General features: G+C 33.1%; 1 protein-coding gene across 8 annotated transcripts in view; it reads left to right on the top strand.

Moving 5' to 3' along the window:
* Positions 1-27,374, top strand: part of LOC124427568 (neuronal acetylcholine receptor subunit alpha-7-like) — a 252,146-nt gene that overhangs the window by 126,583 nt on the left and 98,189 nt on the right. For all 8 annotated transcript variants that reach the window (XM_046970658.1, XM_046970652.1, XM_046970655.1 and 5 more), the window contains exons 5-6: positions 472-581; positions 19,136-19,316. In XM_046970658.1, coding sequence (XP_046826614.1) covers positions 472-581; positions 19,136-19,316 — 291 coding nt within the window. The remainder of the gene's footprint in view (positions 1-471; positions 582-19,135; positions 19,317-27,374) is intronic.

Genomic DNA, 27,374 nt, shown 5'->3' on the forward strand with positions numbered 1-27,374 from the left:
TTTTTCTTTTTTTTTTTTTTTTTTTTACTTTTTTTTTCTTGTTTTATCGTCGAACCTTTTGTACAAAACTAATCTCACCTTTTTCTCAAGGAACTTCGCTATTTACAGATATTACGATCTTTTTAAAGAGCTTACTTTACTTCATGGAATCGATCAATTTTTCATTCTTGAAAATGATATCGTTATAAAACGATTATCATTAATTATACGATAAGTCGAGAAATACGATAGTATCCCTTTAATGTTATACACATTTTCAATTAATGGATTTATTTATTATTATTATAAATATGAGAAATATTTGAATGAGAAATTTTCTATCTTTTTAAATAGATCATCGTTTCTTAAGATAGATCATTCATCGTCATATCCTTTTTTTTATTCTTTCTTTTTTTTCTTCTTCTTCTTTATCGTAATCGTACGTATAATTAAAAAACGTAGAATTTTATATTTTTCATTCATTTTTTTCAGTCCTGGACCGATTACAATCTACAATGGAATCAATCGGAATATGGCGGAGTGAAAGACGTCCATATAACACCGAACAAGCTTTGGAAACCGGATATCCTCATGTACAATAGGTAATCTGGTCACGTTACGCTTCTGCAAAACTGCTTTAACCTGTAACATCGTGATTCCGCTAAATTCCCATAAATTTCGATATTGATGATTCGTCTTATACGTTTCCTAATTCGCGTCTTTTAATCTACCGATCGCGTAAACGTATATATCATCATTATTAAATTAAAAACGAATCGCATTTGTAAATCGTGACGCGTTTAAACTCGATAATACGAAAACATATAAAAGATATTTAAAAGAAATAGCCTATATATAAATCGTCGTCGTTTGTTAAATAATAAAAATAAAAAAAAGAAAAAAGAAAAACGCGCGAACGATCGTCGATCGTCGAAGAGGATGTGTTGAAATGAGAAAGAAGAAGAAAAAAAAAAAACAAAAGAAAAGAGAGGAAAAAAACAAGAAAAGAAAGGAAAAAAAGAGAAGAAATCACATAACTCAATCGCGCCATTCAATGTTCGGCATATCAAACGGATTATAACAATGCTGACATTAACGTAATTTAGTTTGATTTAAATTTGACTAAATAAACGTAACGTTTAATTAGAGTATTAAATTGAATTTAATCTATGTACGCATCGTGACCGTGACGGAGACAGGAGAACACAGACGGGACATAGTTCGAATTGAAAATCGATCGAGATTGACGTTTGCGCGGAATCAACGGAAATTGAAATGAAAATATCGGTCGGATGGATTAGTCGACATTCGTATCGTAATCTGTCGTTACGCGGAATGCTCCTCGTCGTTTCTATACGATAAGCGCCGAAGCAAAAATATTTTTTAAGCCAATCTTTTATAAATCTCTCGTCATTCGACAAATATTCAATAGATATACGGATAAATATTACGGATAAATAAACAAAGAAACAAAGAAATAAACAAAAATATATAATGGACGGTTTCGGGTCGTTAAAAGCAAAAAAAAAAAGAAGCGAAGAAAAAAATAAATAAACAAAAGAGAAAAAATAAATAAATGAAAGAAAAAAAAAAAAAAGAAAAACGCATATTTCGCATTTTATAGAAAATTAAGATTTTGAGAATGTTTCAGAGAAACCTCTTCAGCAGTGACTATGATATCGTGCTGCTTGCGTACTTGCGCTTTTATGCGAGTTCGAAATTATTTCTTGTTTACTTTTTACTTTTCTTTTATATCTTTTTCTCTTATCTCATTTTTTTCCTCTAATATATATATATATATATATACCCTCTCGTTATATAATTTTGTCACTTTGTTTTTCTTTTTTTTTTTTTTCTATATTGTTCTTTTTCTCTTTTTCGTTTTTTTTTAATTTTTTTTTTTTTTTTTTTTTTTTTGTTAATTTTATTTTACTCTCACAGTCTATTCGTCGAACGACTAGACAGAGTAAATCAAATTTTTTTTTCTTCCTTTCTCTCCCATTTTATGTAATGAGAATAATTTAAAAGTGACATTAAGGGTACGTAAATTTTTTCCGAGTGTTGCTTTGCATTTTATTATAAAGTATTATTATTATCTATATAGGTATATATGCGTATATATATATATATATATATATATATATATATATATATATATACTCGAGAAAACCTATTCCCGATATGCATGCCTTCATTTGATACTTAGAAAAATATATTATATTTATAAATATTACATATATATATATATACATATACATATATATATATATATGTATTTATGTGTATATATGTATATATATATATATACACACACTCACATCTATTTGTAATATGTATACATACGTTTTTTCAGTTGTATATACTACTACCTACGTTGACTTTTAATCCCGTAGTAAAATATATTTTAAACGAGCCGACCGGTTTTTCTCGTCGTTCGTATCGAATGAAATTGAATCCGATACTGAGAAAGGAAAAAAATATAATTTAAAAAAACTGGCTTAAAAAGGAAAGAGCGAGATATAAAAAGTAAGAAAAGAAAAATATAAATCGGGAAATTTACATTAATAATTTTCGCGTATTGTAAAGTCGTCGTCGGCTCGTAAAAACAATCTCTTTCTCACTATCTATCTAACTATCTATCTATCTCTATCTCTCTCTATTTCTCTTTCTCTCTCTCTCTCTCTTTCTTTCTCTCTTTCTCTCTCTTTCTCTCTCTCTCTCTCTCTTTCTCTCTCTCTTTCTGTCTCTCTCTCTCTTTTTGGCACTAAATTATATTACAGATTACGAGAGAAAAGCAAGATTCATAGTCGCATAATAACTATCGATCATTTTCATTTTTCAAAGAGCGTTTTTTCGAGCTTGTCACGGCGTTCCATAAAATTTTCATAAAACGGATATTAGATATTTAAATAATTGAAATTTTAGTTCCGTGATACGAAATAGAAACTGGACATATACACATATTATTTATTTATTATATCAACGTCGTGATAAGCTTGCTTTTCTTAACCCGCTATCTTTCTCATAGCAACTAGATTAATTAGTCTTAGGTATTTATAGATCGCCACTGTACATCGTGATCGGGGCCCTCCTACGTGGTTAGCCGTCACTTAGACGTGTTAATCCACGTATCGATGGTCCCGAATATTAAAAATACGATAGTCCTTCGCCATTGATCGATACCACGACGTTTATTAAGAATCGATCGATCGAAATTTTCATCGATATTATCATTAATCTCATTGAAATATCATTTACGCGGGGCCGGAGGATCGAATTATTTTTCGAGCGCAAAAAAAATAGGGGAAAAAAGAAAATATCAGAGATTGTCTCAGCGATGTGAGAAAGAAAAAAGAAAAGAAGAATTTATTCGTTTGGCAAAACGATTTAATGAACATTTATTATCTTAAAATTTTATTCATATTCGCGTTAACATTGTTTCACAAAATTTTGAAAAATATAAATCGTATCCGGATCCGTTGATCGCTCGACGATTAATCTTTATTCGAACGTACAAGGTATCGCAAAATTAGAATATTTTTCATCGACCACGTCCAACGCGGATATATCGATTTTAATCCAATTAAACGTTTACTTGTTACCCCGCGTCGTACTATTTTGCAGATTGAAAGTTTGTTTTGTAAAAGGAAAAAAAAAAAAAAAAAAAAGAGAATGTTGGCAACGTCGTTCCACGTTTCATTGATATCGATTTCGAGAGAAGAAGGAAAGAAGAGAGAAAGAGAGAAAAAAAGGTAGAAAAGAAAAAAAATTTCACAAATAACACGAATCTTCCGAATTAACAACGTCAATTATAAATTCATTTCTATTGGTCCTGTCTTCTTTTCTTTTCTTTTTTTTTTTTTGTCTTCCACTCTTTTATCTTTAATATTATTTATCGACAAAGAAAAGGTCGTATTATTATTAAAAAAAAAAGAATTGGAAATCAAAACGCATGCATTTGTTAAATGTACCGTGAGTAAGTCAGCCCTCTCTCCCTTCCTCCCCCGAAGTGTAGAAAAACGCTGTAGTCGAACGATTTAATGCGAAAAAAAAAATAAATAAAAAAGCTGAGCTTTCTCTCTCTCTCTCTCTCTCTCTCCCTCGGCGTAGAAGGAGCTTGTAAAACCAGTCTCGAGTATTTCGCACTATCTCAAGAGATACTTTTAGTCGAAGGTACCATAGAATTTAAGCAACCACATAATCCCTTGAGGTTACGGTACAGGACTGAATTGAGCATGCGACTCGTAAAATCCTTTTTCGTCGAGGGCCATTACCCTTCGGCCAGTATCCTTCGAGATTTTGTTCAAACGTCGTCGAACGCGATCGATCGTTCATACAATTTTTATGAATGAAAATACGTCGGCCCGATTTATGATTCAACGACGTACGATCCATATGATTTATCGTATACGTCATTTAGATCGTTGAGATAATATTTGATAATTAATGAAAGTATTAAAAGAGGAAACAAGAGAAAGAAAGAAATGTTATAAAAAGAAAAAAACATTCGATCCGATCGTCCCACGTCGTTCGTTGTTAATTACAATTAAATGGTAATAATAATAATATATTATTATTATTATTTATATTTATTATTATTTATATAATAATAATTATTATTATTATAATTAATAATATTATTATTATTATCATTTTAACGATATCGTATAGAAATGCATGTATATATTAATACATAATAAATTTCGATCGATTCTTGGCCGTTTGTAAAAAATCGTAGAGCGTTATCGGTCGTTGGCGAGCGGCGCTCGTAATTATGTGGATAATTAATTGAATCGCGACGTCAGGCTACCCCGTTACTGCGTACCACCGCAGGACCGGGCCCGGTGCCCGCTCCCTTGCCTCGTCCGTTTAACGAACGAGAGCCGTTTGTCCATTTCGTTTTGCCACTCGCAACCAAATCGCAACCCTCCCTCGATCAAATATAGACAGAAATCTTCAGAGGGAAAAAGGAATGACCAAGAAACTCCGAGCATGAGTCCTCGTGAGGGATGGAATGTTTTTATTGCATACGATTAAACAATTACAATTCGAACGAAGTTATGCGAATCGATATGATCCTTATGAGGGATACATAAACGTGATTTATCAAAGAATCATATTCCTTTTTAATTATTTTTCTTTTTTTCTTACGATAAATTACATACCAACGATAAGTTAATTACGAGGGGAGAAAAATCACGAAAAATAAAGTTATCTCTCTCGAGAATGAAGGGATGTTACTAATCGTTTCGTATAACGTTCGAGCATGTTTTTTTCTTTGTATGAAGGGAGAAAAATTTTTTACGAAGTCTCTTCCCTAAAAATACTTTGTAACGGGAAGAATTTTTTCAAGTATCATTATCTTGCTTCGCCTTTAGAGAGGAAGGATAATTAGCGATTTATCCCACCCTCTCTCTCTCTCTCTCTCTCTCTCTCTCTCTCTCTCTCTCTCTCTCTCTCTTTTTCTCTCTTTCCTAAAATCGTCTAAAATCCGTCTAACTTATCTATCTTCTTTCGGCGAACGAGCTTAATGGTATATTCTATTTATTTTCCATATACAAAAATAATATATTCAAATATATTTCTTTCTATTTCTCGCTTCTATCATAATATTTCTTTCGAATTATCCATTTTGTAACAGAATATTTCAGGATTAAAACAACGCTGAGAGAGTTTTATCTAGTAGGACACAAGCTCGGACACATGGGAAAAACCTTTTTCCATTCTTCCGTACAAACATGGATTTCGTTTGAAATCCCGAGTCACTGAAACAAAGTAGTTTGAGATGATTTGGAGAAAGAAAGAAAGAAAAAAGGAAAAAAGAAAGTAAGGGAAAAAGGGAAAAGAAAGATTGCTATAATTAACAAGTCCGTTTGAATAAGTAATTGAGGGATATAATAAAAAATACTGTATGTATTAATATATGTATGAACGCGTAATAATTATTCAAGACAAATAATAATCATTCGAACTTTCTTCTACGAATAGAGATAGTGTTACGAGAAGAAACAAAAAAGAGAGAAAAGTAAAGAACAAAGAAGAAAAGGAAAGAAAAAAAAAGAGAAAGAAGAAAAAAGGAAAAGGTCAGGTCACGTTCCGTTAACACGTTTCGATAACATTCTCGATTTATATTACGAATGATTTTATTGTCGATGAAAAAAAAAAAGAAAGAAAAACAAGAAAAAAACAAAAGGGAAAAAACAAAGAAGAAGACGAAGGAAAAGAAGATTCGTTCGTTCAAATATACTAGTCGTATTCATTTTTACATGACGTATCTCGAATTAAAATAAAAAAAAAAAAAAAAAAAAGATAGAGAAAAAGAAAAAAAAAAAACTAATACCACGTTATAAATTTCTATTGTTTCGACTTTGTACCGTTCTTTTATTAACAAAGACGAAACAAAACAAAACAAAACAAAACAAAAAAAAAAAAAGAAAAAAAAACAAAAAAAAAAAAGAAATCGTAGATCGTGACAGTGTAATCGTTTAAATCGTTCGTTCCGTAATTTTTCACAGAAAAAGAGATAGATTACTTTCCGTGAGGTGTCGTCCTCCGTTAAATACGACGTGTGTGACTTCGTACGGAGAGATAGAGTTTGAAAATATCTTACTCGGAAGTCGTCGTTTCTCATGAGAGGAAAGATAAGTTTGGACGAGCATAGAGATACGTTGTAGTAACTCGTTGGGAAGGTTAACAATCCCTCTCTCTCTCTCTTTCTCTCCCTCCCTCCCTCCCTCCCTCCCTCTCTCTCTCTCTCTCTTTCTCTCTAGGGAATTAGTATTCCAGTGAATTCGGTTCCTAAATCCTAGAATAGTACAAGCCCGTTTCTCTCTCTCTCTCTCTCTCTCTCTTTCACATACAGACACACATACACACATATATATATATATATACAGACGCGTACGCGCACACGCACATACACTAACATACATCTTCTCTTTTGGTATTCTCCGACAACGTTGAGAGTTGGAGTTAGAGTTTGGAGGATGGATGGAACACGGTAGCTTCGGCTGGTGATTCGACGACGTTAACTTTCTCCGACAGTTTGCCCGACATTTATGACGTCCATGAGGTTCACTCAGAAGAAGAGACTGCCGTTATTCCATCTTTCGACTGTACCATGCCGTTATATATACATAAAACCTACATATATCCGTCTCATTCTCTCTCTCTTTCTTCTTCTTCTCCTTCTTCTTCTTTCCCTTCGAGAATTTAACGAGGTAAGAAAATGTAACCTCGGCACGTGCCCTTTCACGAAAGCGATGATCTATCGTGCAAATTACGTTTATAATTCTTCCTTTCTTTCTTTGTTTTTTCCTTTCTCCTTTTTTTTTTTTCTTTTTTTTTCTTTTTTCCTAGTACGAGATAATCTTTGGAAAAAAAATTTCTCGAAATTACCTTCGCCAATACGATTTTCTTTCTAACTTAATCTCTCTGTTGGTTTTTATTTCTTCTTCTTTTTCTTCTTCTTTGTCGGTCATCAAGATTTGCACGATGAAGAATTACACTGGATCAGAGATTTGAAAAGGTTGCCGCGAAATTACTTCCGAGTAGCTGAGCGAGAACGAAACGAGTTTGGAACGTTGGCCTATGATTTTTCTCTTTTAAATGCGGTGCACAGCTTAAAAGCTCATTTGGAAGTCCAATGTACCTTATATTTGTAAGTCCACCAAGCGAGAGAGAAGTGGCGCGCGTACGAGAGAGAGAGAGAGAGAGGGAGGGAGAGGGGCAGATAGAGAGAAAGCATTAGGAAACATTATAATTACGGGTTTCTGCGAGTACTCGCTTGCATGCGTTTTCTTTTACTCTCTTCGTACTCTTTCGTATTCATTTGTAAAGAAAAATAAAAGGAAAGAAAATAAATAAAAAAAAAAAAAGAAAAAAATAAAAAAATAAAAAAAAAGAAAAAGAAATAAAGATAAATAAAATTACGCTAACTCAATATCTCCGTTTACTTTTATCAAAACGGTTTTCTTTTTTTTTTTTTTTTTTTTTTTTCTATGACAATCTTTCTAATTCTCTTACTGAATTAATTCAGTAAATCTAACTTCGCTTTCTTTTCTCCCATGTGAATTAATTAAAATGACAAAATAAATACTCGGTCAATTTTAAAATGATAACAAATATTTGAAAAAAGTGACTCCGGATGAGAACGAATGAAAATGTGTACAGTAAAGGAAGAAGAAGAAGAAGAAGAAGAAGAAGAAAAAAAGTAAAAAAAAAAAAAAAAAAAAAAAAGAAAAAAAATTTTTTAAACAGAAAGAAACAAACATGCAAGAAAAAAAAAGCAAAAGCAGAAATAAAAACAATTACGAAAAAGAAAGAAAGAAAGAAAGAAAGAAAGAAAGAAAAAATAATTTCTATATTTGCAAAGTTGTTAAAACACGCGTGCGTGGCAAACGCCAACGAGGGAGCAGGCATCGCGGCGCGGTCGATGAAACCCTGACCGCTGGGATCGAGACCCCACGAATTTTGCGCCGTGCACGAATTTTGATTCTCTTCGAAATAAACGCCACCCCCTCTTCTTTTTTTTTTGCGTTTGAAAAAGAATAGAACAAAGTAAAAGAAAAAAAAATTTTTTTAATAATAATATACTAAAATAATAATCCCAATCGTTCAATCTCGTTTCTAAACGAGAATATTCGACGAGTTAAAAATTTCGAAATCGCGTATATAATCTCAAATATATATATATATAAAATAAATAAAAGAAAAACAAATAAAACAAAATAATAATAACGATAAAAATAATAATAATAATAATAATAATAATAATAATAATAATAATAATAATAATAATAATAATAATAATAATAGTAACAATAACAATAATAATAATAATAAGAATAATAATAATAATAAACGAGTCCGGTGCATCGTATATCGTTTATATATCGAGCATGTGTGTGTATGCGCGCGAGCGATCTAAACCAACACAGAACTTAGGAAGGACGATGGGGAAAACGAGCCCGAGGACAAATTTCGTTACCACACACGCGTTAATCCTACTGGTGAGCACGGAAAGTGCTCTCGGCGTATGCAGCGTAAATCCAGGCTAATCGTTACCCCGAAATTGATATTCTCTTTGGTACCTTTTGTCAGTGAGCCATCATAGTCGAACCTTTAAAACGTCTGTCGGTTTTTTAGAGTCAGAAGGGGGATCATTCTTTTTTTATTATTTTTTATATTTTCTTTTTTTTCATTTTTTTAAGAAAGCTTCGTCACACACTTTTATTTATTTATTTATTTTTTTTTTTTTTTATAGTGACGGATAGAAGGGGATGGGTAAGGAAAGAATAAAAAGTGAGAAAAATTGATTGTAAGATCGAGTAAATTTTTCTTCGAGTCTCGATGAAAAATTTATGACAATTTGATCTTTTGTCACTTCTTCGGTTTTCTTTGTAATTATTTTTTCTTTTTTTTCTTTTTTTCTTTTTATTTTGTTTAGAAAACTCAAAGTTCAAACCACAACTTTTCATTTTTTTTCTTTATATTTAAGTAATTTATATATACATAGAGTTTAAGATATGAAAGATTTTTCCTGTTGACGGGTAATATATTTTCAGTAATCGATATTGATCAATCCGTAGTGGTTTAAACGCGTTGAAAAAGTGAAGATTTTCTAAAACGAATCAGTCAAAGTGATCGTTCTTCTTTCTTGAAGTAAAAGAAAAATAAAACGAAGAGAAAATGAAAGAAAAGAAAAAAAGGAAAAAGATAACAGATAAGACAAAAAAGAAGGAAAATTTCGATAGAAAAAGAGAGAGAGAGAGAGAGAGAGAATCATACGAGGAGCAAAGTTGCTCGTTCGTGTATGTCTTATCTCGGCGGACATAACAGAGACCTCGTCGAGTTTGAAAATCCGAGAAAGAGAGAGAGAGAGAGAGAGAGAGAACACACACAACACAGTAAGAAGATGTCTGTTAGTCGTTCAACTTTTGTTGGATAAGGTTGATCGATGTTCCGAATTTCCGTTCTGGATACATCCAAGAGATCTATCGAGAAAAAAGACGTCCTCGTGATTCGCGGTTTCGATTATATTCGAGCGTTAGCCGTTTCATCCATCCGGTATTATATATCGACTAGTGATGCATTTTTAAACTTTCTTTTTTTATTTATTTTCTTTCTCTCTCTCTCTCTCTCTTCTTTTTTTTTTTTGTTTCTTTTTTACTCCTTTTAAAAGATAAAATACCTTTCGCGGTATTGTAAGAATACAGAGGGCGTATCATGATTATTAATTAGATCGAACGAACATTTTTATTTGGAAAAAAAAAACGAAAAACAAGAAAAAAATCTATGCCCTCGTTAATTTACGAAGAGTGAATATATAATCGTTTACGATAAATGTTTGATTAAAAAAAAATCTTTTTTTTTTCTCCGATGATGTAAGAAAAATAGTTTGATTTCAAAATATTTCGAAATTCGTATACATTCGTACGTATCTTTTAGATTTTTGTTTCTTATCTCGAGCGTAAAGTTCGCACATATACATATATACATATATACTTGCATACATACATACATACCTACATATACGTACATATATATATATATATCTTTATACATACGTAAATATATAGATACGTACCTATCTATCTAGGTACGTAGATACGTAGGCACGATGTGCGTTACCGGCATCGTTAAGTACTCATCAGGTTGATATTGTTTAAAGAAACAAAACGTTCTCTCACAATAGTCGTTATACGTTGGGAACAAAGCAAGAGAGAGAGAGAGAGAGAGAGAGAGAGAGAAAGAGAAGTCTCGATTTGTTCTTTCTCTCTTTCTCTTTCTCTCTTTCTCTTTTTCTCTTTTGCTTTATATGACTTACTTGTTGCTTTCGCTACCACCGACGGAGTTGTGCAATCGTTCTCTCATGAATGTCACCACCGAAAGAGACACGTGGGAGAGAACGTTAAAGGTAGAAAAGCTACGTAAGAGAGAGTGAGAGAGAGAGAGAGAGAGAGAGGTAAAGAGCAAAATGATGATAGTAAGGGGGTCAACGTTCTCGAAAAATAGATTTTGTCAAAAGAATAATACGTGAACTGACACTATTCCAACGATTGTTTGTTTAGTTTTTTTTTTTTTCTTTTTTTTTTTTTTTTTTCATTGAATGAGAGAACGAATCGACGAACGGAAACGCCTATCCTGAATTTATACGACTACTGGACCAGTCAATGCCATGTAGTAATCCAATATTTGACAATGGTTTGGAAAAAATTAAAAAACAACAAAAAAAAAAAGGAAAAAAAAAAATTTAGATTTATACACGTTCGTTCTCTTCGCGATGATTTCCCATTGAACTCTAATGTCGTTCGTTCATTAAAAAAAAAAAAAAAAAAAAGAAAAAAACAAAAATAATGAAAAAAAAGGAGAAAAAAGAGCAAAAAGAAAATAAAATAGCATCCATTATCTACGAATGATAAATTACGGAAAGAAATGATTTTTATCTTTATCTTTTTTATTTTTATCTTTATTTATCATAGTAACGCACTACGGCAATGTATAGCGCGTTATAACAACGCGTTATAATACCAGCTATATCGTTTTGTCTTCCCCCTCCCTCCCTCTCTCTCTCTCTCCCTCTCTCTCTCTCTCTCTCTCTCTCTCTCTTTCGTACATTGTTTCTTTTTCTTTTTTCTTCATTTTTGTAATTTTTCTTTTTTTTTTTTGCGGTATCACGTTCTCTCCTCCGCCAACTATTTTCTTCTTTCTCCTTCGTCTTCTGCTCTTTTTCTTTTTTTCCTTTTTTTTTTTCCTTTTGGCGGCTGTTGTACAAAGCGTAGAGATAAATGCACGCAGATATGCACTGGCATACCCCATGATTCTCCGGACTCTCGAGTGCTATCGTTCTATTCTCTTGCATCTACTCTGTTTCTAACAAAAACAAAACGAGACAAAAGGAGAGAAATGAAAAACTATAGCGTGCACCGTGTCGTGTCGTGTCGTGTCGTGTGCCATGTACCGTACCAGAGCGTAACGTGTTCTACGATATCGTTGTTTTCACACCTGTCTAACAACTATTTCTCACTTTGTTTATCACACCGAACTCTCTCTCTCTCTCTCTCTCTCTCTCTCTCTCTCTCTCTCTCTCTCTCTCAATGACGTTAGACAAAATTTATCTTTTCTTCATTCTTACCGTGCGACTCGTCCGAAAGATTTATATTTATATAGATACATACGTATCGTGGATTTAAAAGTACGTAGAGAATTGATGACCTTTCTGTACGAAATTTCATTACGAGTTAGATTCGACGAAACATTTTTTTTTATTCCTTTTTTTCCTTTTTTTTTTTTTTTTTTTTTTTTTAATAATTTCGTTCAACGTTAAATTTAAATGGATGAGGTGAGAGAGGTGGAAGAGAGGTGGGGGGGGGGGCAGGCAGGATGAAGCGAAAGTATGATATAATAAGGAGAAGAAATTTCGTAAAAGAAAATTGGATATTCGTTTATATTTTTCAACGTTTTCCTATATAGGATTCTCACAAAGAAAGGAAACGATATAAAGAGGAAAAAGCAATCGGCTTTTTATAACACAAAGAGAAGAATGTTGGTTGTTGCTGCTTCGTCGGCAAAGGTCGACTTTCATCGAAGGTTCGTCTCGAGGCTTGGCCAAAAGGATACGACCGAAAAGCTTCACAGTCCCAAAAGCTCATTAGCCTTATCTTGGAACGTTTAACTCGCGACTGCATTTTCCGAGGTCACGATGTTCTCTCTCTCTCTCTCTCTCCTTCTCTTTCTCTCTCTGTCTCTTTCTCTTTTTTCTCTCTTTTACACGATGGAGATCGCGAGAAAAGACAGAACGAATCTTCTCGAGCATGAGAGACTTCCTTTTTAATCCCTTTTTGCGCCCGACAAAAATTCTTCAGTTTCTTTTTCCTCGGTCTAACATCTCCCTCATCGAGTTTACTTCTGTACTGTACAGAGCTTATACGAAATAAAAGAAAATTGTTCTCGTAAAAAGCGTAGGTACCTAAATACTTGGAAATTACTTTTCCACGTTTTAAAGTGGTTTAATGAATTCTTCCCTTTTCTTTTTTTTCTTCTCTATTCCTTTCTCTTTTCTCTTCTTTTTCATTCCTTTCGTTTCGTTTAAATAGATTCACTTCGTTCAATGCGATAATACGATTGCTTGGTAGATTATCCGTTTCGATCTATCGATCGAAAAGCTTATCGATCGATTCGTTTCACTTTCTTTTTTTTTTCTTTTTTCTACCATCGAAAAAGTATATTTTCTTTTGAAGGTAAAATTGAGAAAGGAAAGGAGAAGAAGAAAAGAAAGGTATTAATTTTTCTCGTAGAATTATAAAAATTATGTTCTTTTTTTTTTTCCCCCTCCAAACGCAAAAGGGATTTGTAAGGATGGTTACGCCATTGAAAGGCAGAGGAATGATGTTGTGCAGATCCGCGGTATAAGTAATCGTGGAACACCACACCATCTGCAGTTTACCCTTTTCCAACACCCCTTTTCATTAGCCGTCCGTCTTTTTAGTAGAAGCAGCCCGAGCTATGCCTTGAGATAAATGCACGTGGATAGGAACAGTAACCCTTCTTTTGCGATTTTATCTCGAGTGATATTGATGGTGTTGCACACATCGGTCGGTGATATTACAGTTGTACGATTACATCTTTGTTCCGTCGTTGATTAGTAAACAATTACAAGGATTTCGTATCATTGGTATTATCTCGAAGAATATTCTTCTCGGGTCAAGGTCTCTCTCTCTCTCTCTCTCTCTCTCTCTCTCTTCGTCTCTCTTATCTTTGGATACGATATAATAAGTATTAAATAAATTGGAAATATCTTTCGATTAAAATTTTACATATGATTTTCTATTCATCTTTGTCAATGACAATGACGACGATATCATATTGTCGATCGAAAAAAAAATCATTAACGTCAGACTCGACAGTATATTTTCCATTCGTTTTCGGAGATATGTCTAATGGAGAGATTAATTAGAAGCAAAAAGGAAAAAAAAAAAAAAAAGAAAAAAAAAAAACGCATAGGGTGAACGATTCCGTGTTCATTATCGTATTTTCGAATGATAATTATTCCCTCTGGTGTATTTCGACGATAGTGATTTGTTACAATTTTCACGGGAAATAGGTAAAGTAATGACAAATTGTTACGCAATTATGTTGATGCGCGATTTCAGATCCGCTTTTACGATTGGATATCACGTTTGCAAGTGGAAAATATTTTTGCTAACGAAATATCGCATTATCGATCGTAATGTTACATAAGCTAAAAAAAAAAAAAAAAAATAAAAAAAGAGAAACAAAAAGTATACTAACGGTAAAAAAAAAAGTGTTTAATTTTATTGCTCGATCGATTATAAAATAAATTAATAAGAATGATTAACGTTCTTGAATATTATCATCCAATCAAATAACTTCCTCGTTATTATTCCTTTTCTTTTTTTTTTTTTTTTTAACGATCGATCGATATTTTCAGTTTAAATATCCTATTTGAATTACGTTCTAACACCGAGAGTTATATATTTCTCAAGGATATTATCATTGAAAGCGTACCATATCCCCTTACTTTTCCATTCCCCTTCCACCAAATTTCACCATGGTCTGGTATTTAACCGACATGATATTTTCCAGAATTCATATCTAGTAATTTTAACTAAGACCTCAATCTCTCTCCTCTCTTTCTCTCTCTCTCTCTCTTTCATTTCCCCCTTTTTAAGTCTCGTTTATAAATATTTTAAAATGAAATATCTGAAAAGGAACGTTTAATAAAATATCTCATTTCGAAGAACGAAAAAGATGAAATATTCATGCGATAATGTAAAACTATATAAATATATTATATTTGTTAATGGACGAACGCCTATCGATTTTCAAATATCACGTATAAACAATAACTGTGTCACTGACACGTATGAAACCATCGACAATTATCGATATCGCACGACTATCAATTGGACTCGTGGCGCGTGATTACTATTGGCTATCTGTAATGATGGTTACTATTATCGTTGGTTGTCCATCTACAGTGAATAGTCCTTCACCGATCGAGAATGTTCCTATACTACTGTTTGTCATCCATTGTACGTCGACTGTTTTCTCAGTGTTTCCTGTTATCATTCGATGGGAAATCAGAAATCAAATTTAACTAATAAAATTTCTTTAATAATAAAATACGACAAATCTTTTGGAAAAAGGAATAAATTTTATCAAATAATATTTATATATTTATATTTATAAAATCGTAATGATTGAATTAACATTTTTATTTCATTAAAGATCAAGGAAAATAAAAAGGAAAAATTAATTTTTACTTTGTTCATTTATGTTTTACTCTTTGATCTTTCTCATAAACGTTTTTCTTAATTTAACCGGAAGATCGTGATACAAGCGACAAACCCTTTGATGGTTACGCGTAACACGTTAATTAAAATCTTGCGATTATAGAGTATAATTTAGCAACAACAAACGTCATGAGCCGAGTATTTTTCCTTTGAAAATTTTATTATCCAAAACACGTAACAATATAATCTCAAACGTATCGTTGAAAATATATGAACGAGATTAATGATTTAAGTTAGATAAAATATATGGATATAAGATGTAATGGTGTCTTTCACACCATAAGTCATAATTAACTCAAATTTTAATATCTCATCTGGAATACATTAATCAATGTATTACCTTTCAGTCATTAAATCTCAGCGAGGGGCTCGTTAACGCGAATTGATTTGCCGTTGCTGTCGATAATATGTGAACCATCGTGGTTTCTCCTCTCTCTCTCTCTCTCTCTCTCTTTATCTGTACTATATCGTTGTACATTTTAGTACTTACACATATGTACAAGTACCTACATATCTGTTTATTACCACGGAGAGATCAATAAATCTGATCGTTTGCGGAAATAACTGCAACGACGCGATTACCATTCACTAAAGTTTCTCTCCCGTATTATTTTATAACTCGAAGAAAGGAAATATTATTCCTGTAAAGAAACAAAATTTACTTTTATTTATATCTTTTCTTTAGTTTTTTCTTCTTTTTTTTGTTTTTTTTTTTTTTTTTTTGTTTTCTACCATTATTATCTCTTCTCTTCACAAAATACACATTATAACAAAGATAAAGTGAGTTTAAATTTGTTATAAAGTGTAGATGTTTTTACGTGACGATCGACATTCTCTCCTTAATGAACATTTTAAATTATAAAGTAATTACAGAGTACTAGGTATTTTGTTAAAAGGTTGGGATTAATTGCTTGTCAATCGGTATTATCTCTGTCTCTCTCTCACTCTCTCTCTCTCTCTCTCTCTCTTTCTCTTCTCTTCTCTTCTCTTCTCTTCTCTATCTATCTATCTATCTATCTCTTTAACTCTCTATCTGACCTCTTATCACCGACAGATTAGCGTACTTAATTACTTGTTACTATATCTATGGAATACGCTGCGATACGCCAGAATGCATACTCATGATAGATAGAGCTCGAAAATAATACTATGAACGGGGAACCAACGAACGAATCAACGAACTAACGAACAAACGATTCGTGCAAATATCAATACAATTTAACAGACAATAATCGGTATAATCTCACGCGTCGATAAAGAAACATTTAAAATGGAATGAAAATTCCGAAAATACAACATTTAAAATCATTCTCATGAAGCGTTAAATTTCATTTGATAACGATCGACAATGCAAAACGTTTAAATTAATCCTCGTGAAAATCGCGTTTCGTAATATGAATTATTATAATCCTTTTGTTATATCGGCTTGCGAGAAGGAACGTAAAAAAAAGAAGAAGAAAAAAAAAAAGAAAAAGAAAAAAGAACGAAGTAAGGTCGAGCGTAAATTTGAAAGAATATTAATTTCCTTTGACTTTCGTCAATCGAAGATCTTCGAAAATTTCTTTTCTTACATAATATCTATATTCATAATTGCATGAACGTTTGCATTTTTCAATGGTCCTTTGAAATCTCACGTATAAAAAAGATTGCGATTCGATTATGATAAAAAGAAAAAAAAAAAAAAATTAAATCGAAATGGAATAATTACTTATCAATCGATTATTATATAAAAAGGAAGAAAAAAAAAAAATAAAGGAAATAAATAAAAGAGAGTAATTAAAAGAACAGATTTATCGAAAGGATCGATTATTTTTCTAATGTTCTCGAGAAACTCATTTTCTTGATATGATAAGCTCTTTGAAAAATTAAGTATAAATAGACCCTCTGTGTGTGCGTGTGTGTGTGTGTATAAGTGCAACGTTATTTCACCAACACTCGAAACGTCTATAGATGGTTACGTGTGCTTTGATGCTTGCTTGAAGGGGAAAAAAAGAGGGAAAAAAAAGGAAAAAAAAAAAAAAAAAGAAAAGAGAAAGGAGAAAAATAAAAATCAAGTACTCGTGCTTCGAATGTAAAAGTATGCCGCAAAGTGTGTTTCTTATCTCGAGCATCATTTTCTTCGTAGTATCACGTACAAAGATTCGAATGATCCTCATCATCGTCGTCGTCGTCGTCGTCGTCGTCGTCGTCGTCGTCGTCCTCGTTGTCCTCGCTGTCGTCATATTTTGTTTGCTCTCATTTTAAAAGAAAAGCGAGAAGAAGTTATACGAAATACTTTCCTTCGAGTTGATAATCGAGTTAATTTTAAATCCTTCTTCTTCTCTAGCATTATTATTCGATATAAAAGTATTCGTAGCTTTTAGATTAAATCGAATGGACAATCAATAATTAACAATTTAATTTATTTGTAAATTAATCGATAAGTCGAGTAAAAAAATTTTCACGTGTATCTTCTATATCTTTTTTTTTTCTTTTTCTTTTTCTTTCTTCTCTTTTTATTTTCGATTTATTTTATTTTTCATTAACATGACATAACTTAGCCGAAGGAGATCGAATGAAATTCATGGGGGGCAGGGGATGGGGGGGAGGGAAGAAAAATTCTTCTCCCCTCGAATGAACGTCGAGTGAAAAGAAAAGGAGAGAAAGAAAGAAAAAAAAAAAAAAAAAAAAGAAACAAGAGGCATCTTCAATAACAATTTTCAATATGTTCTTCGTATTTGATAATCTTCTTTTCCTAGCATCTTTTTTCTTTTTTTCTTCTTTTTTCCTTTTTTTTTCTCTTTTCCTTTTTACGTCTTAAAGCGACTTAAATAATTCCCGGGATTTCTACTTATCAAATATCCTTTCGTTATCCCTTTAATACCGTTTAAAACGTGCGATCTGAATTATTCTCTTGCGGATTAAACAGAGATAACGAACCGTCTCTTTTCCGTTCTTTTATTTATGTGCTCGCATTCGATGTGTAAATATATATTCTAGTATAAATAAGACGTACATATATATGTGTGTGCGTATGTGTGTGCGCGTGTGTGTGTGCGTGTGTTCACACATTTCTACGATTACATATATAATTTTATTTTATACGTTCGAAACATTAAATGAAGATTTTGATATTTTCCATTTAACATTCTTCCCTTTTTATCTGTAATCAATTTCGACGTAAATTATGAGAAATTGTTAAGAAAAAAGATTAAAAGAAAAGAAAAGAAAAAAAAAGAAAAGAAAAAAAAAATAGAAAGTAAAGTTTCTGATTAAAAGATATAATAATCATCGATTTCTTTATCGCGTTTGAATGTCTCTTAAGAAACGAACGAAGCTTACTTAATAAAGTGAATGAATAATGAAAGAGAAAGGAATATTAGACATGAACGTTAGATTTACAGAGGACCATTGATCTTGAATTTCTATAGAATCGAATAGAAACGTATCAACCATCGTAGCTTTGTTAACTTCGATTGTATACAAGATTCGTTGATTTCTACTCGCGCAAGAGAGTATAATTGATAAAACGTCATGTCATTATTATATCTCATTTAACGCTCGATCTTATCTCTCGACATATATATATATATATATAAAAAAAAGACGAAAATCAAAAAAAAAAAAAACAAAAAAAAAAGAAATCTCTCATCTAATTAGAACGACAATCGAGAATCGGATCGATCTAAACAAAAAAAAAAAAACAGCGGAAAAGAACCAAAAATTAACAATAATTGAACGAAAAACAAAGCGAAACAAATAAAAATAAAAAAGAAAAAAAAAATCTAACGATTGGAACCTTGAAAGACTCGTCCATTATTAATCGAAGAAATATATGCTATACACATATGAAACGTTAGCGCGGATGAGGGTTTCGACGGGACGTACCAAACAAACGTGGTGGTCGCGCATAACGGCAGTTGCCTGTACGTCCCACCGGGCATCTTCAAGAGCACATGCAAGATAGACATCACTTGGTTCCCCTTTGACGACCAACACTGTGACATGAAGTTCGGATCCTGGACCTACGACGGCAACCAGGTACACACTACTGTCTCCACTAAACACTAAACACTCCTCAAAAAGAAAACACAGTGAGCACCGAAATTCTTTCATTACGAATCCTACAAATTATCCACGACGAATAATAATCCATTTCTCTTTATTTCCTTTTAGATTTCCCTTTTGTTACCTCCCTCTCTCCCATCCTCCCTCCCTCTCTGTCTTTATATCTATCTATACTGCTTTCTCTCTCTCTCTCTCTCTCTCTCTCTCTCATCTATCTATCTATCTCTCTATCTCTTTCTATCTCTATTTATCTATCTATCTATCTATCTATCTATCTATCTATCTTTCTCTGTGCCCCCTTTCAAAGGTCGATACAGGAAGACGGAAAGTCGGCCGAACGGAGGACTATCGAAAGTGGCTTCCTCTCGTCGTTGCTTCGATTAAACTTCCCTATCGAACCTCCCAAACCTCGAAACCCACCCATACACCCTTCCTCCTCCCTCTTTACCCGTCACCACACCTACTTTAACAGAAGTTTATCCAACAATTTCGAGAGAGAAACTATCTCTTTTCGCATCAAGTGTATATCCGTTTTTCCAGATAATTACTAGAGAAAGTATATATCTAGTAAATCTCGAAAGAGTAACTATCGTCGATAAAATAATAATAATAACAATAATAACAATAATAATAATAATAATAATAATAATAATAATAATTCATCCCTTTCATAATAATTATTTTCTTACATTGGTCTCGACCGACATTTTAAAACGATAAATGAAAAGCTTCCCTTAAACAAATCCTTACATACTTATTTATTCCTTCGTTCATTAAAATTCATTTATAATATATAATATATAAATAACTTTGTAACTTTTATCTTATAATTATTTCTCATCCCGGATAAGCTTTCATTCCACGTCAATTTTAATAAAATTTCAATCTTCGGACAGAATACTTTCGTTGTTTCGTTAAACTCGAATGATTTGAATAATTTAATGATATCGTATTTCAATTAAAGTTATTTAGTTAGGTATTATTTTTTGTTAGGTATTATTATTAGGTATAATGTAATACGTTTTGCTTTTATGAAATTATCATATATATTTTATCATAATGGTCAGCCTTTTTCGAAGGCTTATAACGTTTAATTCAGTTTTTACAAAAGGGTTAGCCACTTTTACAAGAGTTACAACGTATCGAGTTCTTCCGTCTACCTGTATCTTTCGTTTCTCTTTCTCTTTTACACGCAAATACAAGAAATACGGAAATACAGAGAGATATACACACACAGGACTATTTGACAAACACACACAGAAACATACATACAGACATATATACATACATATACGTTCGAACATATTCTTTTGCTCTCTATCTCTTTCTATATCTCTGTCTGTCCAACCCGTTCCAGCCCATTCCAATGGAAAAAAAGCCACGTTCCTGCGCCTATGGGCACAAAACTGCGGCTTCTTTGTCCGACACGAAACTCAGTGCAACAATAGCAATGCTCAATAGATAGCCATTCTCACGCTTTCGTAGCTTCAGCTCGGATCTTATATTATTCGTAATATATTTATATATAATATACGTTATATTATATAATATACTTATATATATATACATATATATATATATTTATATATAGAAATATATAATATATATATTCTCTTTATGTGTGTGTATATGTATGTGTATATATATATATATATATACGTCTATATATTTCCTCTTTTATATATATATATATATGTATATATATATATATATATAAAATATATATTTATATATACACGTGTTAAGTATACGTGTATCAATAATATTAAACAAACGCGAGAAGACTCGTGGTAATTAATGGCTTGGTAAATAAAAAGAAAAAAAAAAAAAAGAAATAAATAACGAAGGGACAAAAAGAAAAAATGCAGAAGGATGAAAAGGAGAAAAGAGAGAGAGGAAAAAGAAAAGAAAAGAAACGAGAAAAGAAAAGAAGGAAAAAAAAGAAAAGAAGAAGATTAAAAAAAAAGGAAAAAGAAAAAGAAGACGTAAAGATCGAACGATGTGGTAGAAGTAAATGAATAGAAGAAGATCGGGAAAGTGAAGAAAAAAGTTCGAAGGGTAAAAAACTTCGAGAGAAGGAGAATAGTAGCAGTGGTCGACGAGAATCGACTAGCATCCTCCTTCTCCTCCTCTTCTTCCTCCTCTCCTTCATCCTTATTCTCCTCATTCTCGATCACCTTCTTCTAACGTTGATCGCGTTTCTCTATTTTTCTCTATTTGTAGTATGCCGTACGTTCGAGGGAAGAAAAACAGGCACGAGCTCGAGTGAAAAACTAAAAAGCACCGCGTTCTAGCAGTTTGCTGTTACTTTAGCTTTAGTTACTGAGAAAGCAAATAAAGGTCAAGATCTTCTCGAAGGTGTCAAAGAAAGCCGGGAGTCTATTGTATTGTCGAGAGTTACGTGTCAATGTCAGAGTGAACTCGTCTTCCATCTCTTTCTTTCTTTCTTTCTTTCTCTTTGACATTCGCTTTCTTTTTTTCTTTTTTTTTTTTTTTCTTGTTGTTTTTCGTTCGAACGAAGCGTAGATAGTAAAAGGTTTTTTTTCTGGTTTTTTTTTTCTCTTTTTTTCTCTCTCTTTTTTTTTTTTCTTTTTTTACGCGAATTTCTTACATTTCACGAGACGAAACGTAAAATATCTTTATTCTGAATAATAAATTTGAACAAGGACAAAGGATGGCAGGAAAAGCAGACGCCGTCGTTGCTTAAAATGTCTCTAACTATCAACGTTCTACTGCGGTCTTCGCCATTAGTCGTAACCACCCGAATACGGAAATTCGTCGTTAACTACGAATCATCGAGTTTCCAAGTTGCCGCGTTAAATTATTTCCGAATTGTATCTCACTAAAACGGGGAGGGTAATAGTTCGTGTTGTAATTTAAACGATTCGTTCGAAATTCTCGCTTGAATAAAAATTGCTTCACCCTCTATCTCTCTCTCTCTCTCTCTCTAATGATCATATGATATATGAAGAGATGAGTTAAAAGAAGATTTATATAACGATATAATTTGAGATATTCTACTTTCGTGAGGGATTAGAGTAGAATATAGATTTTTATTCGCTGGATCGATGCAAAATTTGATTTGATCAGATCGGAGTTTTCGGTGGTTTCTATAGAGTCACTTTATTACGCATTGGCAAAAAAGCGAGTCGACGAGTATCGAACAATTGGACGGTATTGATTTGTCGAAAAAAATTTCACTGACCTCGTTTTACAACGAGTATGCATGTACATATCTCGGAGCAACGTAATAAAAATCATTCGAAGTCGGATAATAATTTCTTCTTTTTTCTTTCCTTTTTTTTCTTTTCTTTTTTTTTTTTTCACCCCTACAAAAACGAATATACGCTTTCTTCCTTTTATTATTTTCTTCTTTTTATTTTTTCACAAATAACAACTTCAGCGAAACTTCTTTCGACGAAAGCGTTGATCGTGAAAAATGTCAATCTGTTTCGAGAGAATCTCGTTGATCGCCATTAACGTCTACCGAACGTGTGAAATCGTAGTTCGACGAACGGCCAACAATCTCCATTCGTGGTGAACGACTGAGGCTTTACCGTTCGGTTTCCATCATCGTTTTCACGATAGTTTCATGCAACGTTCAACTACATAACTTTGTCATGTCACAACCGATTCGAATAAAAGAGAAACGCGTGTTCTCTCTCTCTCTCTCTCTCTCTCTCTCTCACATCGTTTCTATACATGTATCTATAATCTTTCTCTCTTTCATTTTCTCTTATTATTTTCCTAGCTTCACATTTTCACCATAGAAAATTTAATATCTTTTTATAAGTAAAAGGAAAAACATAATAAACTCCGAATATGATAAAACCATCAAATATGAAATAATTCGACTTTTCTCAAAATTCTTTTTATATACTCTTTTATATATCTCGGTTCCCTTTTATTTGAGTCAGGGTATTTACGGGATGTATATAGGGATACTTTTATCCGAGTTGCAACAGTCAGTTTGTCAGGCTCGTTCCCTCGGCACTCTCGACTTAGCTCTACGGCGCGTAACATGTACGATCCTATGATAAATTCATATTACTTACGATCTGGCCTCGACACTTTGACATACTCATGACATCCCTCGTCTCAAGGCGCAAAGAATTCTCTCTCTCTCTCTCTCACTCTCTCTCTCTTGTGCGAGAGCGCGTTTTCAGCCATCTACGATTTATCATGCGTCCGACTGCATAAGTGTGCGCATAGACACGTCCAAACGACTGAAAACTTTTCCTCGAAGTTTCGACGAAAACACATCGTCTCCTTTCTCATATCTCAAATTCATTCTTCTCTTTTCAACATTATACTACGACGATCTTAAACTCGGATCTTCTCCCTTTGGCTTTTCCCAACTTGGAAAAGCCAACCCTTTAGAATTTTCTCTCTCTATCATAGGAGAATTGTCTGTGTTCGTAATATATTATACTTTCGATTCCAAATAGTTAGGCAGCATGTTGAACTTAGATACGTTTCCTATCCTTTTCCAAGTTACTCGACTCGACTCGACTCGACTCAACTCAACTCAACTCGCTAGCAATAAATTTTGATTGAAGATATTTGAGCGACATATACTCGAGTTAATCATTCAAATCTATTTTCACCTAAGATAACTTTGACTATAACGATGCCTTAATCAGCTATCAACGTCCGTCTTTCATACTTTGCTAAGTTAGTCGACACTAACAAGTTCCAATGGCATATAATATCATTTAAAGGGAAGGAAACTTTAAGATCGATAATGCTCTCGTCTTCTATTGTACTAATCGATATAAATCTAATACCATTTCCTTATTTAATCCTCATTTTTTTTCCAATAAAAAGAACAAAATATTTCGTCTGAGTGATCCTTGTTGTATGCACGTGGAAACGAAGGAGGACGCTGGATCGTTCTCGTCGAATTTCTTTTTTTTTTCTTTTTTTTTATATATATATATATATCTTCTTTTTTTATTTTCTTTTTGTTTGGAATGACGAACGAAACGAAATGAAAAATTGAAAAAGAAAAATATATGAAATAAAAAAGGTCCAGAGCAGTGTACGTATGTTAACAAAACAAAAAAAAAAAAACAAAAAAGAAAGAAAGAAAAAAGATAATAAAAAACAATAAAAAAGGAACGAACGAACGTCCCCGAATGGTATCGGAATGGCAAGATGCACGCGTACTCGCGATTAGCACGAATTGGCTAGATATTCTATATATATATATATATATATATATATATATATCTATATATATAATATGTATATCTATATATATATCTATAATATATATATCTATATATATAATATATATATATATATATATATATTCAATGTTTCACTATCATATTATAAATCCTCCTACATAGAGGAGGAATGCTAAAATGGGCTGATGTCGCTTGGCCGGTGTTTCCTTGCTTCTTTCACGGGCTTTTACCGGATCATCGAGCGAAAGCTTTTATATACGCTGTTATATTTATATTTTATATATATACCTAACATATATATATATATTATATATATTATATATTATATATTATATATTATATATATATATTTATATTAAATATTATATTATATATAATAGAAACATACACATTACATTTTATATCATAGTACAATGGTATATATGCCGTGCGCGTAATCGTCGATAAATCGTAAGAATAAAACGAACAACGAGTCGAGTCTTAACGGAAGACGAAGATAAAGGGAAGGATGTAAAAGAAAAGGGGATAAGAAATTGAATTGAAGACAAAGTTAGAAACAAAAATGAAAGGAAAAATAGAGAAACAACAACAACGAAACGCACAACAGAAAAAAAAAAAAAAAAAGAAAAAGAAAAGAAAAACGGAAACCAAATCAAGTAAGACGAGAGAAGAAACGGAAGAACAATTCGAATGGATTAACGATGAATGACGATGTGAGAACGAAAGAAAGAAAAAAAAACTATGAAAGAAAGGGAATGAAATTTAGTTAGGATTATCGTCTTATTAGGTTGCCCCTGGCCCCCTTTCGTGTATCGCCGCCCCCCCCCCCCAAGCCCCAAACTAAGCACTACAAATCACAAGCCCAAAAGCCTGCCCCCCTCTCTCTTTATCTCTCTCTCTCTGTTTCTCTCTCTCTCTCTCTTTCTCTCTCTCTCTCTCTCGAAAGGCCCCCCCTTCGACCCCTTCTATCGTAAACTATATTATATATATTTAATAATACGTCGGAAGGAGGTGCAGGATATCCGAGACACAGACTCCAAAAAAAATATACTTATACATGCTTCACACACATATATACATCGACCAGTCAAAGCAGGGACCACGTGATTATGTCTGAGCTGGGATTGCGACTTAGCATGGAATAACAAGTCCACGACGCTCTACTATCGACTCTGCAGCCAATCCTTTTCTCTAATATCTCTCTGTCTCTGTCTCTCTCTCTCTCTCTCTCACTTTCTCTATATATATACATATCTATCTGTCTTTCTCTCTTTATCCCTACCTCTCTCTTTCTTTTTCTTTCTTTCTCTCTCTCTCTCTCTCTCACACACACACACACACACACATATACACAATTTCTCCCTGATTGATTTTTCCTACGGGTTATACTTTAATTCTTCGTTCTTTTCGTCAGATTTCGATCGTTACCAACACGCATACTATACCCACAAGTACTATACCCACACGTACATGTTTTTACATTTTTTTATATCCAGTATATTCCTCTCTTTCTCTCTTCTCTTTTTTCTTCTTCTTCTTTTTTTTTCTTTCTTTCTTGTTCTTTTTCTTTTTTCTTTTCTTTTTTCTTTTTTTTTTTTTTTTTTCATTATTTTCCTGACTACTCGTTCGAGCGATTCGTCGCTTTAACGAGGCGAGCTTTACGAACGATTTCGATATGGTACGAAAGTGTCCTTTTCTCGTACCTCTCTGTCCCTCTCTCTCTCTCTCTCTCTCTCTCTATCTCTCTCTCTATCTATCTATCTATCTCTATCTCTATCTCTGTCTCTCTCTTTTCTCTTTTTTTTGTTCTTTGTTATACGGCGAAGAGGAAGAAGCGACGTTTACGACATGATTTTTCTTTTTTAATTCATTTTTTTTTTCTCTTTCCTTTTTTTTACGATTTTTGTACGATCGAACGAATGCGTCCATAAATATATATCTACGGGTCATGAAAAATCGTAAATGTTCATCGTTAATATTGAAACGAGTAAGTAATTTGAGAAAAAAGAAGATAGGATCCTGCGTGTTTGTGTCTGAGTCTCTCTGTCTGTCTGTCTGTGTGTGTGTGTGTGTGTGTGAGTTTGCGCGCGTGTTATTTTCCTCCCTAGGAAAAATTGTGCAACATTTAAAGTTGAGAAAATATATAACCGTGTCACATCCGTTTTATACAATTTACCGCTCGCTTCGGTCATCCTCGAAGCCAGTAGCACCACCATAACAACTCCATCCTTACTTCCGGCCATTTCGTTTATGAACAATTTGCCGGGACCAGTATTACCCTCGTCCGGGCGACGAGTACGCAACGAATGTCCTTCCTCCATCCTTGGTATCTCCCCGGCACCCGCTACCCCATAAAGTTCATTGTTCCGAGCTCGAAGAGAAATGAAAGTTTGCGAGCTCAGCACTCTTGATCCTAATTTTTTCTCTTTTTTCTCTGTCCATTAATGTGTGTGTGTGTGTGTATCTCTTTCTCTCTCTCCCTCTCTCTCTCTCTCTCTTTCTCTATCTCTCTCTTTCTATATCTCTCTTTTGGTTTTTTTCGTCATAGTAAACGTCGAAATCGTTCGGAATCCTTTGGTATCGTCCCGAAAGCATGTCCTTTGACGATCGTATTAACGTTCGCCAAAGGAGACGCTTCGCAGGATCTATCGATCCTTAAACCTCTCGATTCCAAGACTAAGTAAATCCCGTCGTGGAGTCTATAGCTGAGCGACGTCTCCATGCCAGCCAGATGCGACTCCTCATTCTTGAAATTCTCCGTGAATCGACTCCGAATCCGACTTCCCTTTGGAGCCTCCCTTCCAAAAGCTAATTCTCTTGTTTCCCCCTTTCTCCCTCT

Source organism: Vespa crabro, chromosome 10, assembly GCF_910589235.1.
Source record: "Vespa crabro chromosome 10, iyVesCrab1.2, whole genome shotgun sequence".
NCBI lineage: Eukaryota > Metazoa > Arthropoda > Insecta > Hymenoptera > Vespidae > Vespa > Vespa crabro.